Raw genomic sequence first — 16,417 nt, 5'->3', positions numbered from 1 at the left:
TAAATATATTTATGTATGTGTTATGGCTTCCTGAAAGACAGATGGGGTCGAGCAATCCATCTGTAAATGAATAAAAAGGGAAAGTGTTATGGGTCGGATGCCAAAGCCTCTTCAGGGGTGTCTCCAGGCTGATCCCAAGACTTCTCAACAAGTCTCTCAAGGTAGACAGTGATGATTTCTCAGAAAGATTGAATCTGGTCTGTCATGTGACATGAGGAAGCTTGGACTCCTTACCCACTCATGTCTGAATCTGAGCTGAAGACTCTGGGTGAGGTGGGGGGGGCACTTTGGTATTTATTCTATCTGTATTTTTAAGATGGGGTGTCCGACTTGTAGCAATTGCTACAATGGGTATGCAGCTTTGGCTGTGGTCTGCCTCTCAGCCATGGTTTATGGTTTGCCCTCTGGATTAAGCCTATGGTGGCAGGATTAGTCCCTGGTGGACAAAAACCTTATCTTCCATAGCTGCCCCTATTAGGGATCTCGGAGTACATATGTTCAGAAAAGACAGTTATGGCCCACCTCAAACTGGGCTGTAGAAGGATTTCTGGCAGTTAGATAAACACCAGCTTTCCCCAGGAACTTGTGGAACGGCTTCCATCCTGATGGTGCCATTTCCCTTGACTCTGGTAGAAGGGACATACAGTTCTCCATTGAGAGAAACCTGTGGTTGTGGATGGGGTGGGGTGTGGGCTGTGAGGACCAGGACCGGGGTGAACCAGAGAACCACCTAAATCAGCAATAGCTGGTTACAGGAGCTGAATCTTGTGTTTTCCCAACAAAGGGCCGAACCTGAGGTACACATGTGAAAGCTTTGCTCTGCTGACATTGCCCAACTCATTCTAAAAAGGGAGCACTGTACAAGCCAAACACACCAGGGCTGCAAATGGGATCCCACTCACAGGCTGCCTGCCCACAGCTCCAGGACCCTCACCTTTAAGCCCTGAAGGATATGTTCGCTAAAGATAAAATATTTCTCTGCCTGAGAATCAGGTTATAGACCGGATTCTTATCTCTGGATTGGGGAGAAAGTGAACTGATTAGACAGGAGGGGATACACAGAATCCCAATAACCAGGGCTAGTGCTGTCTTCATTTAACAGATAAAAATACCTATAATTTAATGAATAGTTGCTGAGTCAAGCAGTATCCTAATTACAGACTCTGAAAAGAAAATATCTTTGTTCCCATTTAATACAGAAGAACACAAAGACAGCAAATGAAGAGCGAATGGGCTCCCAAGACAGCATTCTGCTCTGTTCCGTGGACACACAGGGCACTCTAAAAACAAAGGCTCGGAAAAGATATTCTTGGGCCAACAAGATGGATCAGAAGGTAAATGTGTTCGTTCCCACTTTCCCCCAAAGCCTGATAACCTCAATTCCATACTAGGCCCATGGTAGAAGGAGAGAACCAACTCCCACAAGGTGTCTACTGACCTAAACACACAGGCATATGCACTTACAAACATACAATTCACACAAACACACACGCAAACACATCATATAAACACAATTGTGCTGGCTAGTCTTATATCAACTTGACACACAAGCTAGAGTTATCTTAAAGGAAGGAACTTCAATTGAGAAAATTATTACATAATATCTAGCTGTAGGGGAGACTTTCCTACTTAGTAATGGATGGGGGAGAGCTCAGCCCTTTGTGGGTTGGTACATCCTTGAGCAAGTTGTTCTGTGAGAAAGTTCTGTGTTCTGTGAGAAAGCAGGTTGAGCAAGTCATGAAGAGCAAGCCAGTAAGCAGCATCCCCCACCCCACCCCCTCCCCTTGCCTCTGCATCAGCTCCTGCCTCCAGGTTCCTGCCATGTTTGAGTCCCTGTCCTGACTTCCTTTGGTGAAGAACTGTGATATGGAAGCACAAACCAAATCAACCCATTCCTCCCCGAGTTGCTTTGGTCATGGCATTTTATCATAACACTAAGTAACCCATAAGAAACACACAATAATATAAATAAAAATGTTTAAATGTCTTCAGAATAAATGAATAATAAATGAAAAGTTAGTCTTCCTTCACTATCACAGTAAGTGGCAAGAAGCTGGTCACTGGTTTCAGTGGCCACACTAGCAGCTGACCAGTCTTGTTTCTGCTTGCTGCTGCCTTGAGTCTCTTAGATGCTAGGTTCCGTGGCCCAAGCATGTAATGGCTGAAGTGTTCTAAGGCATTAACCTAGAAACCCACTGAGAAAACACACTGCAGGATTTTGACTGAGTGTGTGTGTCAGATATATGATGTCCTGCCTACCTCTCAGACCCAGCCAGGTGCAGAACACTCCTGCAGCCACATTGGCCTCTCTTAAAGACTTCCAGTCCGCCATTCTGCCTTCACAGTGTCTTTGTATATGTTGTTTGGATCACCCAAAACACTTGTTTCTTTCCTTAGTTACCAAGCTATTCTCTTCAAATCTCAATGGAAGTGGTACTTCCTCAAGCAAGACTCTCTTCATCCAGCTAAGCCCACACCCCCTTGTGTCCACTCCTACAGCGCCATCAATGCCTGTGACTTCATGGTTCCCTCAATCCACTGGAGGCTCCATAAAGGCAAGAGCCTTGTCTAGTTTTACTTGGTCTTTGATGTCTCCTAAGATGTAAAATAACATGTACTATTCACTCAGTATGTCTGGACACATGGAACTTCAGTTCTATAAGATCCTTTCTAGTGAAGTTCTGAAACCAAAAACAACACCTATCTTATTATTTTACCACCTTATCCATAGTTTTTAGCTTCTGCCCAGTCTCTGGTCATCACTCACTATGTGCTTATTGAATGGGTGTACTGGCTGGTTTTGTGTATCAAGTGGCACAAGCTGGAGTTATCACAGAGAAAGTAGCCTTCCTTGAGGAAATGCCTCTATGAGATGCAGCTGTAAGGCATTTTCTCAATTAGTGATGAAGGGTGGGAAGGCCATCATGGGTGGTGCCATTCCTGGGCTGGTAGTCCTGGGTTTTATAAGAAAGCCAGCTGAGCAAGCCAAGGGAAGCAAACCAGTGAGCAGCACCCCTTCATGACCTCTGCATCAGCTCCTGCCTCCAGGTTCCTGCCCTGTGTGAGTTCCTGTCTTGACTTCCTTTGGCAATGAACAGCAATGTGGAAGTGTAAGCTGAATAAACCCTTTCCTCCCCAACTTGCTTCTTGGTCATGATGTTTTGTGCAGGAATACAAACCCTGACTAAGGCAATGGGAAAATGAAAATATATATTACCTTCTATAAGAATCAGAAATCTCTGCTATCTACTTCTCCCAAAGTCTAGACCTCTATCACCTTTGGAAGAAGAGCTGTCAAAGTCAACAGCTGTATCTGCTACAATATATCAAGAAATGGGAGATTCTGCTGTCATGTTATGATCAGAGGCCATAGAGGCCTTGTGCGATGGCTAGTTTTATGTCAACTTGAATCAAGCTAAAGTCCACGTAGAAGAGGGAACCTTAATTGAGAAAATGCCCCTGCCAGATCAGCTTCTGGGAAAGCTAATCCCTAGTGGCTCATTGTGTTCCTGTTCGTTCGGCCCCATGGGTTAGGGGTTGTAAAAGAAAACAGGGGCTAGGCAAACCATAAGGAGCAAGCCAGTAAGCAGCTTTCCTCCACGACCTCTGCATCAGCTCCTGCCTCCACATTCCTGCCCTGACTTCTCCCAGTGAAGAGTATGCTGTGAAACCGTAAGTTGGAACAAACCCTTTCTTCCCCCAAGTTCCAATTGATCCTGGTGTTTCATCACAGCGATAGAAACAATAACTAAGACACCTCGGGAGAGAATGTTCCAGGCAGAGGGAAATGGGCAGTCTTCAGAAGCAATACTAAGAAGAGCTATGGCTAACACAGAATGAACTGGGAAGGGCACGGGAAGGGATCAGGTGGGGGCAGCAGCCATGTACCAGCATGTGGAAGGCCTCCTGGCTTTAGCAACAGAGACCACACCTAGAACTAGAATTGTCTGGTCATACCCCAAGGCCCCAGCCTCAACCTTAAGTTAACTAACAACAACAACAACAACCAAAAAAAAAAAAAAAAAAAAAAAAAAAACGTAGGAAACAAACCCTGAACCTAGATTTGGACTGCCTATCCCTCATCCTTTACACAACACTGACTGACTCCTACACAGCTGTACTGAACATACCAGGCTGCCGTAGTCAACAGCTTTTACTTCAGTAATGTCTGGCCTTTGGAGGGCCAGAGGCTACTTTGAACTGTGGGGGTTTTTTATTGTCGTGCAGTGAGGGTAAGACAGACCAGATGGCTATGCTGCCAAACCTATCCCAGAGGCTGTTGATTGTGGCTTCTCTGTTCTTCATTGGCCATTGGGCACCTGCAGTCTCAGAACGTGAAGGAGCTGGGTAGCAGGATCTCAGGCAGCTGTGAGTACGGTAGGTCAGAATGACCCAAGCTGGGAGACTGTCTCAGAGGACAACTGGGTTATTGAAATAGTGAGGCTGGCCTCTATAGCTGGAGTCAGTGGGGAGGGAAGGAGAAAATGACCAGATAAGAAATGCCACACTGGGCTCAGGAGCCTTCCAATCTATCGGCTACATTAGCAGACACAGGAGTTCTGAGAAGCCAGTTCTCTGGCCGGGAAACAGAAGCCTAACAGACTTTATCATGATGAGGCCTTTGTCTTTATGGAGTTGAGTAGGCCCAAGCCTGATTTGGATTGGGAGAAACCCCACTCCTGCTGTGTCTCAGAGATGTCTGGGGTATAAGCAACTCTCTACCATCCCATATCTGGCTAGGGAACCCACAGTTGATCACTAGGGCTAAGTCAGTTCATCTTTCTTGGCAGATAATTTTTTTCTTCTGCGTCCTTACGGGACACAGAGTTTCGGATGGCCAGCAAGCACAGTGATGATCCAAAGCCCTTCTTTTTTGCTCTCTTTTTCTTGCTGCCCAGTAACTTAGCCAGACTGAGGAGGGCAGACCTGTGCACTGTCGGCGCACAGGCGACTACTGGCTGCCCTACGAAGGCTCCTTCCCAGCTGGCATGCCTGAGATTAGCTGCACAGTTCACGGGCCTGTGTCCTGTGAGGAGGGCATGCTCACCAGGTATGGGTCCCTGAGCTGAAAGGTGGCAAAAGAATGCTATTACTTAGTTATTAAATGCTATTACTATTATTATTAAAAGCAAGGAAGGTGCCAAACCAGTCCAAACCAGTTGCAAAAGACGGAAGCAGACATCAAAGCTAGGAAACCTGAGTGAGTGAAAAGAATTTGAAAACCAAATAGGAATCCCAAATGCAGACAGGAGCTTGGCTGTCTGCGACACAGGAGTACCTGAAGTTGGATTTGTTTCTCTACTCTGTCTGGTGTATGCCAGGCAGCTCTCAAATGAGCCAGCTGTGACCTTGAACTCTGACTCCTCCCATCCATAGCATCCATAAGGATTGCGTGTGTGCCATCTTGCCTGCTTTATGCAACCCTGGGAATCAAACCTGAGGCTTTGTACCTTTTACATCAGCTCTCTACCAACTGAGTCAACCGGCCTAGCAACTTTTTAAATCAGACAAAGTTAGATGGAAAACACCTCAGCATTACATGAGAAGGAAGACCAAGGGATACGATACAAATGAATAGGATTTTAAAGATTAAAGCGTATAATGCACAAAGATTCTAATCGGAAAAGAAATGTGAGTTAGAACAGGAACTGACTGCACAAAATTAAAAACTTGTATACATCAAAAACGGTCACCAAAAAAGGGAAGAAAAAAAAAAGAGAGAGAGAGAGAGAGTTTGGGCAATGGCTCAGGAATTGAGCTCAGCCCCGAAGAAGCCACCAACAGGCCGGCACAGAGTAGCCTATAATCCCTGTGGTGGTGAGACTTGCTGGGGCTTGCTGGCACTAGCTGAGCTTCCAGTGAGCTCCAAGTGCACTGTGAGACCCTGAGAAAGAAAAGCACTCACTCACGGACACACACAGACAAACACATACACACACTCACACACAAATACATATACCTACGTACACATATACATACCTACACACACACACACACACACACACACACACACACGGAAGAAAAGAGGCCATAGAAGGCAAGTGAGCCCATCCTGGAACAGAATTTGCAAGTATAAAAACCCAAAGGATCATATGTCATATCTGTAGGTGTTGTGTATGCAGATCAGGAAGAAAGACCTTAAGGTAAATATGTGTGTGCTATTCATACTTAGTATCAAAGGAGTGGATGTAGAAATGTCACTTACATTGAGAAGGTTATTTTTAAAATAACGGGCACTTAATGGTTTCATGAATAGAACTTACATGATGCTGCTACTGGTAGGATGTATTTTGTGATAATTCTCCAGAAAAGTAATTATTTAAGGTACACCAGGAGCCTTAAACAAACAAACAAACAAACAAACAAACAAACTCACAGTTTTATGTAGTGATTTCTTAGACAAATAAAGAGCTGTCAAATCATGATTTTAAAAAAGAGAAGTAAGTTGTGTATGGGAATGAAATGTGTATGGCGGTTTGCGATGATAATTGCTCTGTGGGAGAATTACCATGATCCTACGTAGTAAGTGTCAGGCAGTGGTGGTGCACTTGGGAGGCAGAGGCAGGCAGATTTCTGAGTTTGAGGCCAGCCTAGTCTACAGAGTGAGTTCCAGGTCAGCCAAGGCTATACAGAGAAACCCTGTCTCAAAAAACCAAAAAAAAAAAAAAAAAAGTGTCAGGTCAGCCTGGACTACTGAGCGAAACTTGTCTCCAAGGAAGAAAAAGAGGGAGAAAAGGAGGGAGGGGAGAGGGAAAGAAAGGAAGGGAGAGAGCCCAGCACGGCAGAACATTTAAGACAGAAAAGTAATTTAGCATATAAAAGAGAGAAGAAAGGTCAAATAAGTCAGAGTTGTCAGAGTCTGGAACACATAGATTTGAAACAATGTCACCAAGTAAGTTTCTTATGGTGAAAGAATGCTCACATTACAAACATCCAGACAGAAAGAGTAGATGTCAAAACAGTGGTGTGAGCGCTCACACAGTTGCAATGAAAGGCACATTTTTGCTGCTTTTTCCCTCTCTGTTTTCCATCTTCTCTCAGGTTCCGTGTTCAGAAGCTCCTGTGTGGAGCAGTGTCCTGTCAATTCTCAGAAAGATAGTTTATAATTAATTACAGCATGAATGGGCTCCAACAAGGGAATAAAATTGTCAAAAGGCTAACTTTGGCTTGTAGTCTCTGAACACTTCCGTTTGTCCTTACTCCCTCCTTCTGTCTTTCTCTTCCTTCCTCCTTTTTTCTGTACTTCCTTCCTTCTTTTTTTTTTTCCCCCTTGTTCTGTTGTACATAGGGTCTTGGTATGCAGGCTGCCCTTGTCTTCACAACACTCTTCCTGCCTCTGTCTCCTGATGCTGAAATTACAGGCAGACACCTCACCCAGCTGCCTTTCTCTTTTCCTGTCCTTTTCTCCCCCCCCTCCCCCCCCCCCCCCCCCCCCCCCCCCCCGTAGTGTTAAGGATCAAACCCATGTTAAACAAAGCCTCCACCAACTCGGGGCCCAAACACATTTCTAAACTAAAAAGTTTAAAACTTAAATAACTAATCGCTGAACCAATAAAATAATTTGAGGGGCTTTTCACTTCTTTAAATTCTGCCTTTGGCCTGGGAGAATTAGTGATTTTTTAATTCCCTCTGGATTCTAGATGCTCTCTCCCATCCCTTGTAGTCTAGTAGGAAGGAACCGAGCAAAATAAACATCTTCGGGCATTTATTTGAGGATCACATAGCCAATGCTTATTTGTAATTTTCCACGGGCTTCCTGGGCTGAGGCAGGTGACTTGGTAGCAGGAATGCATGGCTCAGCACTTTGGAGGCTGAGAACACTGACTTAACCGAATTTGCTCCATGTTGAAAATGGATTGTTCAAGTCTACTTAAATATTCATGAAGTGTGCGCTTGCCAGAGCTAAGGTCATCTACAAATGCTCGCCCAAAATACCAGGCTCCTCATAATCGCACAAAATCTGTCCTGGACAAATCTCACTTGGCCTGTGAGCGATGACCTTCTCTAGATCCTTGCTGGACCCAAAATAGCCTCTGCAGCTGCTGTATTTCCAAGATGTTCCCAAGAAGAAGGTGGCAACAACAGATCTTGCAGGAAAGTATATTGCCCGTGTCTCCCAGAGTGAGACACCAGAATCAGGAACAGGAGAAATAACCTGGTAGCTTCCTGTGTCTCACACACTGCATCAGACTCCGGGGCAGGTGGAGGTTTGCAGACTGTGCTACCTACTTAAACTAAAATGGTCAGCTGTGGTGTCCTCAGGGGTCTTCCTGGACTAGGCTACATGTCCAAGAGTGCATCGAGGCCGATTGTGCTGGAACCAGGTGGTCCTCCTTGGGCTTTATGAACGCCAAGCCTACAGTGCCGACTTCTTCCTTTCTGCCCACGCTCCAAGCCTGGAGAACTTGGAGCACTTTGCCACACGTGTGCAAAACAGAGTCACTTTAACTGCATTCGTGCCTCACTATCCCACTAAGCTGTGGAACTTCTGAGAACCAATTACCTCCCAGGCTGTGCTGCCATTTCCTTCACGTGAGAATTAAGGCTAATAGACTTTCTAAGACCATTGACCACATTCACGGCCAAGGTTCATTTTATCTATTGGTACTCTTCTGGGGGAGGTGTTAATCCGGAGATTCAGAGCGGAAAAACCAGTTCCACCATTTGAGTCAATTTTGAAATAAGCTTTTAATTAAATACTGACCAGGATGGGCTTCGGGCAGGACCACAACCTGCAATTCCCACCTCAATGGTGGCCTCAACTTCTCAAAGGAAGTTCTGAAGGAGTTTACAAGCAACCGTATTTTCCAAGGAGGCGTTATTTTCCAAGAACTACAACTCCCAGCATTCCAAGAAGTTATGTGATCCTTGGGTTTACAGGTTAACTTCGAGATTTACATAGGGGCGGGCCTTCATCTGCATGGGATTCTGAAAATGGAAAGAGAATGTCTTTCAGGTCGTCCAGTTATCTCTCAGTAGTTGGCTAGGTGGATTAGAGACTAGGCGGCATCAGAAGAGAGGACCCGGGGTTAAGAGCACTTTCGACTCTTCCAGAAGATCCAAGTTCTATTCCCAACACCCACATTGGGCTGCTTACAACTGCTTGTAACCCCAGATCCAAAGGATCTGACATCTTGTTCTGGCCTCTTCCTGCACCAAGCATAAACACAGCACACAAAAATACATGTAAGCAAAACATCCATATACATTTTAAAAAAGAAAAACACAAACAAACAAAAAGCATGACTATGTCTTTACACAGCAACCTAGTTTACACCTGTGGAAAGGCAGCTTGGGGCAAGAAAAGCTGTATGTGTATCTCGTTAAATCTTTCTAATAAACTAGTTTAACCCTACCAACATATTCATATCCCCATGGGCACTCATCTCTTCATTACTACCTTCTCGATGAGAAAGCCTAATAAAGATAAAACCTCTTTTCCTCTGTCATCTCAAGCCTCGGTTCCTTTCACTACATTAGTGAATAGTAATGGATAAGCAAAAATTCAGAAATACCAAGAATAAATTCTCAATTTCTTCAATTGAAAAAAAAAAACGTATTCACAGCCGGGAGTGGTGGCACACGCCTTTAATCCCAACACAGGGGAGGCAGAGGCAGGTAGAGCTCTGAGACCAAGGCCAGCCTGGTCTACAAAGTGATTTCCAGGATAGCCAGGACTACACAGAGAAACTCAGTTTCAAGCAAACAAACAAATAAGACAAAACCTTATTCACAATAAAATTCTGTCTTTAGAATGACGGAAGTGTGAGTACCAGCCAGCTCTTGTGGCCTTAAGCCTTGGAAACAGGACTCTAGAGAAAGCAGCCAGAGCCAGCTGTCACGTGAGTCACGTGAGTCATGGTGGGAGGTGGGGGAGGGAGCTTCTAGAGGCAGAACACCGAGGTACAGAGGCAGGTGGATGGGACAAAAATGACTACTTAACAGGTATGAGGAATTTTTCCAACAACAAATTATTTTTGGAACCAGGTGGATGTGCCAGGCTTGAAGACGATGGAAATGTTCTAAACGGTCACTTTGAATGTGGTTAATTGTGTGTGAGGTGGATTTCACCTTCAAAAAGAGAAATGCGTGAAATCTAGGTCTTGGTATGATGCTTCTTTTGTTAGGAGATAGTTTCCCCAGTCCAGCCATCTCAGGAACATCCTGCTGGCAGAGCCAAAACTGAGCTGGTGTTCCCAGGCCGCGGGTCCAGCCCCTGTCCTGCTTCCTCAGATGGTTCATGTTTGTCTGCTCACCAGTAAAGGATGTAAAGAGGGAAGTTGACATATTCCATTATCTAAACTAAGGGACACAAGTAGTAAATGTGTTACCTGTCTTGACCTAACTGACTACGTGCAACTTATCCGATCCCTTGTTTCCTTATCATTCTAGATTCCAGGCCAGAGTCCAGGAGAGGACCGGCCTGCAGGCTGACTCGGGACCCTGAAACCAGATAACATGGATAAGGCCCAGTCACCAATGTTGACTGCCTTACTTAACCCCTTGTGTCAAAATATGATTGCAACAGCCTGCCCAGCTCCCCTTGCTTTGTGTTCCCGTCCTATATGAATGTTGTACAATGACCCAGTTTAGATCCCGAACTGGCCACCTCCCTGCTCGTGCAGAAAACAAAGCTTTCATTTTTAAGCTTCTGTCTCTGAAGTGAGTTTTCTTGGCTTGCATCCCAACCCACAGTTTCAGGGAGTAAAATACTTGCCACTAAGTATGATGGCCTGACATCAATCCCTGGCACCCATGTGCCAGGAAAAAAAAACAATGCCCACAAGATATCCTCTGATCTCTATTTGTGTGCTGTGGTATATACCTCCTCCCACTTCACTAAATGTTAAAAATAAAAAAAAAAACACAACAATCTAGGTATGAAAATAACTAGATATCTAGATATTAATAATATAGATTATATATAAAATACCTAGATATTCATAGTAAATAACTCAGTGGTAGTAGAGTTGCCTAGCAGGTACAAAACCCTGGATTTGATCCCCAGAACTGCAGAAACCTGGCCCAGATGCACGCCTTAAAATCCTAGCGTTCTGGAAGAAGAGGGAAGGGGACAAGAAACTCAAGGTCAGCCACTGCTAGCTGAGTTCAAGGCCAGGATACACTATAGAAGGCCCCTCCCTAAAAAAACAAACAAACAAACAAACAAACAAACAGACAAAATGTATGTGTTATCTATGACTCACGAATGACTGTGGGAAATGGAATTTTAAGATTTCTTAGCTCCAGAGACAGAAGCCAGCCCACGTTCAGTCTCAGTAAAACTCCTTTTGCTGTACACTGATGTTAGTAAGCCCCTCGCACTTCCGCTCCACACACTGTTCGAATATCCGACTTCCGCTTTTTAAGGCAAAGAAGCAGCTCTTCCGCAGAGATGATGAGTCTTTTATTTCATTTCACTCTCTGTGTTTGGGTGTTCGGCTGCAGATATGTCTGCGCACGGTGTGTACATCTTCGCGCCCGAGGAGGCCAGAAGATAGCACTGGATGCCCTAGGACTAGAAGTACAAATGGCTGCCTTGGGGGCCACCGGAGAGCAGCGGTTCTCTGAGTTACCTGTGCAGCCCCAAACGCTGATTCTTTAGAAAAAGCAAAGGAAGTGTCTTATTCATAGGGTGAAGGGTTATGGTTGTTTGTCTTTCATTTTGAGGCAGGTTCTCTCTGTCTAGCCCCACTTGGCCTTGAGACATCCATCATTCTACCTCAGACTCCTCTTGCATGCTGGGATTATAGGGGAATTGGAACACACCTATAACATTGTCTTCCCAGACCCAAATAAATCTTCACTAGGTGTCAGAGTAATTGCTGTGGGGCTCCCGATAGGCTGGGACACTAAGTTTAGAGAGTTAGAAGCAAAAGTCTGAATGATAATTGGGTGTCTTTTTTTTATTGCCATCCTAACGTGCAATTCCATCAGCAAAGAAATTGTGCTTTGTTTAGGAAGCAGACCAAGCATTGTCAGGCCCAAGGGTAACCCATCCCCCCCCCCCCCCACACACACACATTCAAAAAAGTGTAGACCCACTGACTTGATCCAAAATTGACCCTAAGTTTAGCTTAAGGTAGACTCTAGAAGGATTTCTGGTGGTTAGATAGAAGCCAGCTTTCCTTAGAAACTTGTGGCAGAAGGAATAAGTTCATCTACTTATGCCTGGCCTAAGGTATAGATGTGTGTGTGTGTGTGTGTGTGTGTGTGTGTGTGTGTGTGTGTGTGTGTGTCGCTACCCACGTCGGACCAGCAGAATAAGGCAACAGCAACCGTGTTCTTCTTCAAAGCAGTTTATTCAGCTATCCCTGTACAGGAGCTTCTTCTCTCTCTCTCTTCTCTTTTCTCTCTCTTCTCTCCTCCCCAGCTCCCACAGCCCCTTATAAGCATTGCCTTCATCCTATCAGCAACTGCCGTGAAGTCACTGGTGATTGGCCATTCTCAATGATGCAAGGTGGGGTGATCGGGTAACCACACCTCTCAGCGAATACAACTCCATATATGGAGTTGTCTTTTCTCTCAAGCAATGCCTATGCCAAGCGCCACCTTGTAATGGCTAGAGCGGAGCTGCTTCCCACGTGTGTGTGTGTGTGTGTGTGTGTGTGTGTGTGTGTGTGTTAGGGCTATAGCTCACAAAGCATCCCAGTGTGTCCCCTGTATGTATAACCGGATGGGTGAGGGGACTAAAACTATTTCAGAGCATTTGTTGCTGCTACAAACCAAGAGCCTGGCACTGGAACAAATGTCAGACTCCTCCCACTCAATCTTAGTGTGAGGTGGAGTAGTCCTAGAGACAAGGAAGCTTTTGACACAATTATGCATGCTCACTGGTTTGCTTCCCTTGGCTTGCTCAGCTGGCTTTCTTATAAAACCCAGGACTACCAGCCCAGGAATGGCACCACCCATGATGGCCTTCCCACCCTTCATCACTAATTGAGAAAATGCCTTACAGCTGCATCTCATAGAGGCATTTCCTCAAGGAAGGCTACTTTCTCTGTGATAACTCCAGCTTGTGCCACTTGATACACAAAACCAGCCAGTACACCCATTCAATAAGCACATAGTGAGTGATGACCAGAGACTGGGCAGAAGCTAAAAACTATGGATAAGGTGGTAAAATAATAAGATAGGTGTTGTTTTTGGTTTCAGAACTTCACTAGAAAGGATCTTATAGAACTGAAGTTCCATGTGTCCAGACATACTGAGTGAATAGTACATGTTATTTTACATCTTAGGAGACATCAAAGACCAAGTAAAACTAGACAAGGCTCTTGCCTTTATGGAGCCTCCAGTGGATTGAGGGAACCATGAAGTCACAGGCATTGATGGCGCTGTAGGAGTGGACACAAGGGGGTGTGGGCTTAGCTGGATGAAGAGAGTCTTGCTTGAGGAAGTACCACTTCCATTGAGATTTGAAGAGAATAGCTTGGTAACTAAGGAAAGAAACAAGTGTTTTGGGTGATCCAAACAACATATACAAAGACACTGTGAAGGCAGAATGGCGGACTGGAAGTCTTTAAGAGAGGCCAATGTGGCTGCAGGAGTGTTCTGCACCTGGCTGGGTCTGAGAGGTAGGCAGGACATCATATATCTGACACACACACTCAGTCAAAATCCTGCAGTGTGTTTTCTCAGTGGGTTTCTAGGTTAATGCCTTAGAACACTTCAGCCATTACATGCTTGGGCCACGGAACCTAGCATCTAAGAGACTCAAGGCAGCAGCAAGCAGAAACAAGACTGGTCAGCTGCTAGTGTGGCCACTGAAACCAGTGACCAGCTTCTTGCCACTTACTGTGATAGTGAAGGAAGACTAACTTTTCATTTATTATTCATTTATTCTGAAGACATTTAAACATTTTTATTTATATTATTGTGTGTTTCTTATGGGTTACTTAGTGTTATGATAAAATGCCATGACCAAAGCAACTCGGGGAGGAATGGGTTGATTTGGTTTGTGCTTCCATATCACAGTTCTTCACCAAAGGAAGTCAGGACAGGGACTCAAACATGGCAGGAACCTGGAGGCAGGAGCTGATGCAGAGGCAAGGGGAGGGGGTGGGGTGGGGGATGCTGCTTACTGGCTTGCTCTTCATGACTTGCTCAACCTGCTTTCTCACAGAACACAGAACTTTCTCACAGAACAACTTGCTCAAGGATGTACCAACCCACAAAGGGCTGAGCTCTCCCCCATCCATTACTAAGTAGGAAAGTCTCCCCTACAGCTAGATATTATGTAATAATTTTCTCAATTGAAGTTCCTTCCTTTAAGATAACTCTAGCTTGTGTGTCAAGTTGATATAAGACTAGCCAGCACAATTGTGTTTATATGATGTGTTTGCGTGTGTGTTTGTGTGAATTGTATGTTTGTAAGTGCATATGCCTGTGTGTTTAGGTCAGTAGACACCTTGTGGGAGTTGGTTCTCTCCTTCTACCATGGGCCTAGTATGGAATTGAGGTTATCAGGCTTTGGGGGAAAGTGGGAACGAACACATTTACCTTCTGATCCATCTTGTTGGCCCAAGAATATCTTTTCCGAGCCTTTGTTTTTAGAGTGCCCTGTGTGTCCACGGAACAGAGCAGAATGCTGTCTTGGGAGCCCATTCGCTCTTCATTTGCTGTCTTTGTGTTCTTCTGTATTAAATGGGAACAAAGATATTTTCTTTTCAGAGTCTGTAATTAGGATACTGCTTGACTCAGCAACTATTCATTAAATTATAGGTATTTTTATCTGTTAAATGAAGACAGCACTAGCCCTGGTTATTGGGATTCTGTGTATCCCTCCTTCCTTCCCTTCCTCCTTTGTCTGCTCACTTTTTCTAGTCCTGGCTGGCCTGGAACTCGCTATGTAGACCAGGCAGGCCTCTAATTTGTGTAAATCCAGTTCGTGCTTCCTGAATGCTGGATTAGAAATGCTTTTTTTTTTTTTTTTTTTTTTTTACAGGATCTTCGTTATGTATATCGGCGCAAAACAGGGATCCTCCTGTGGCCATCCTTCCTAGTGCCAGGATTACAGCTTTGTTCCTCCAGTCCAGGTTGTGAAGTTTTACTGTTTTGGTAGCCAGAATCCCACTTTTCCTACTATTCATCAACCCAGCGCAGGATAAATGCCTCGTGTATTCTGTTAAAGCGGTCTTGCACTTTTCTATGTTTGGGGCTGCTCAGTTCTAGGTTTATAGGTGTTTTTCCCTTTGACAGTCTGCTGGCACCAGGTTGGGTGCCAGTCTGTGCCACCAAAGATCTCAGACTCAAGCACCAGGGAACAGCTAGGCGGACCAGCCAATCAGAAGAAATTTGACCCTCTGCAGTTTCCGTCCGCTCACTAGGAGGCGCTGCGGAGGCCGCGGTGGCCCGGACTGTCGCGGGCTGGGGCGGTTGGTGGTGGCAGCTGCCGCCATGGAGTGGAGCTCGGAGTCAGCGGCCGTGCGGCGGCACCGCGGCACCGCGGAGCGTCGGGAGGGGCAGGCGGCCGCGTCGCTCCCGCAGAGAGAGGCCTCGGCTCCGGAGGATGAGAGGGGCGGCGGGAGGATGCGGGGGAGGACGGAGAACGGCAGCGGGAGCCGGGGTGCGAAGACCGCGCTGTCCGAGGCGCGCACGGCGCTGGCGCTCGCACTCTACCTGCTCGCGCTGCGGGCGCTCGTGCAGCTGTCGCTGCAGCGGCTGGTGCTGAGCCGGACCTCGGGGCTCCAGGGCGAGTTCGACGCGCGCCAAGCCAGGTACGGCCGATCGGCCCGGCCGCGAGTCCTCTGCGGCCCCAAGGCGAGTGAGCCCGGGGTGGGGGAGCGCCGGCTCGGCAGGTCCCGCGCGGGTGAGCCCAGCGCCACTGTGCCCTAGGCGGGGGAGTCCGGCGCTGCTGTGTGCAGAGTCCCGGGGTCCTTGGGCGCACGTCTGTGGGAAGTGGGCGGGTCCTGCGCGTCCTTCTGGGGTCTGAATTGTGGGTATCCCGGGCTTGCCAGGCTCCCTCTTTCGCTTTCTCGGGGTGGCCAGATCGATCGAGTCTGCTCTATCATCCACTCTGTTCCTCCTGCAGATGATTGGTTGTTCACATGCTTCAGTCATCCATTCTCCTCTCTTCAACTTCCACTTTTTACTTTGGTTAGTTCTCTGCATTTAAAATGAGATGGAGAGAGAGGTTTTTGTGCTGCTTTACCAAGTCTCTCTGGGATGGTGCTGGAAAGGATGTGGTATGTGCTACCTTTCTGAGGACCACAGCCCGCAAATCTGAAAACTGTGGAGGGAGACTCATCCACTCAGAATTATGCCTTTAATTTCTGAAGGTCGCAGATGGTCTGTGGCTCTTCTGAACTACAGATTGTATGGGGTTCAACATTTTTAAATTTTTTATTCTATTTATTTATTTATTTTTCGAGACAAGGTTTCTCTGTGTAGCCCTGACTGGAACTCGCTCCGTAGA

At 46.1% G+C, this 16,417-nt stretch overlaps 1 protein-coding gene and 1 long non-coding RNA gene across 3 annotated transcripts in view; both read left to right on the top strand.

Moving 5' to 3' along the window:
* Positions 1–9,894: 9,894 nt before the first annotated feature.
* Positions 9,895–10,647, top strand: LOC143441127 (uncharacterized). Its single transcript, XR_013108346.1, has 2 exons — positions 9,895–9,945; positions 10,393–10,647. It is a non-coding gene; the product is annotated as an uncharacterized LOC143441127 (long non-coding RNA).
* Positions 10,648–15,327: 4,680 nt separating this feature from the next.
* Positions 15,328–16,417, top strand: part of Ermp1 (endoplasmic reticulum metallopeptidase 1) — a 35,428-nt gene continuing 34,338 nt past the window's right edge. The window contains exon 1 of one of the 2 annotated variants that reach the window (XM_034510741.2): positions 15,328–15,719. In XM_034510741.2, coding sequence (XP_034366632.1) covers positions 15,400–15,719 — 320 coding nt within the window. In that variant the 5' untranslated portion in view covers positions 15,328–15,399. The remainder of the gene's footprint in view (positions 15,720–16,417) is intronic. The other variant, XM_034510734.2, reaches the window with a different exon arrangement.

Source organism: Arvicanthis niloticus, chromosome 1 (genome assembly GCF_011762505.2).
Source record: "Arvicanthis niloticus isolate mArvNil1 chromosome 1, mArvNil1.pat.X, whole genome shotgun sequence".
NCBI lineage: Eukaryota > Metazoa > Chordata > Mammalia > Rodentia > Muridae > Arvicanthis > Arvicanthis niloticus.
This window is presented reverse-complemented; position numbering and strand designations above follow the sequence as displayed.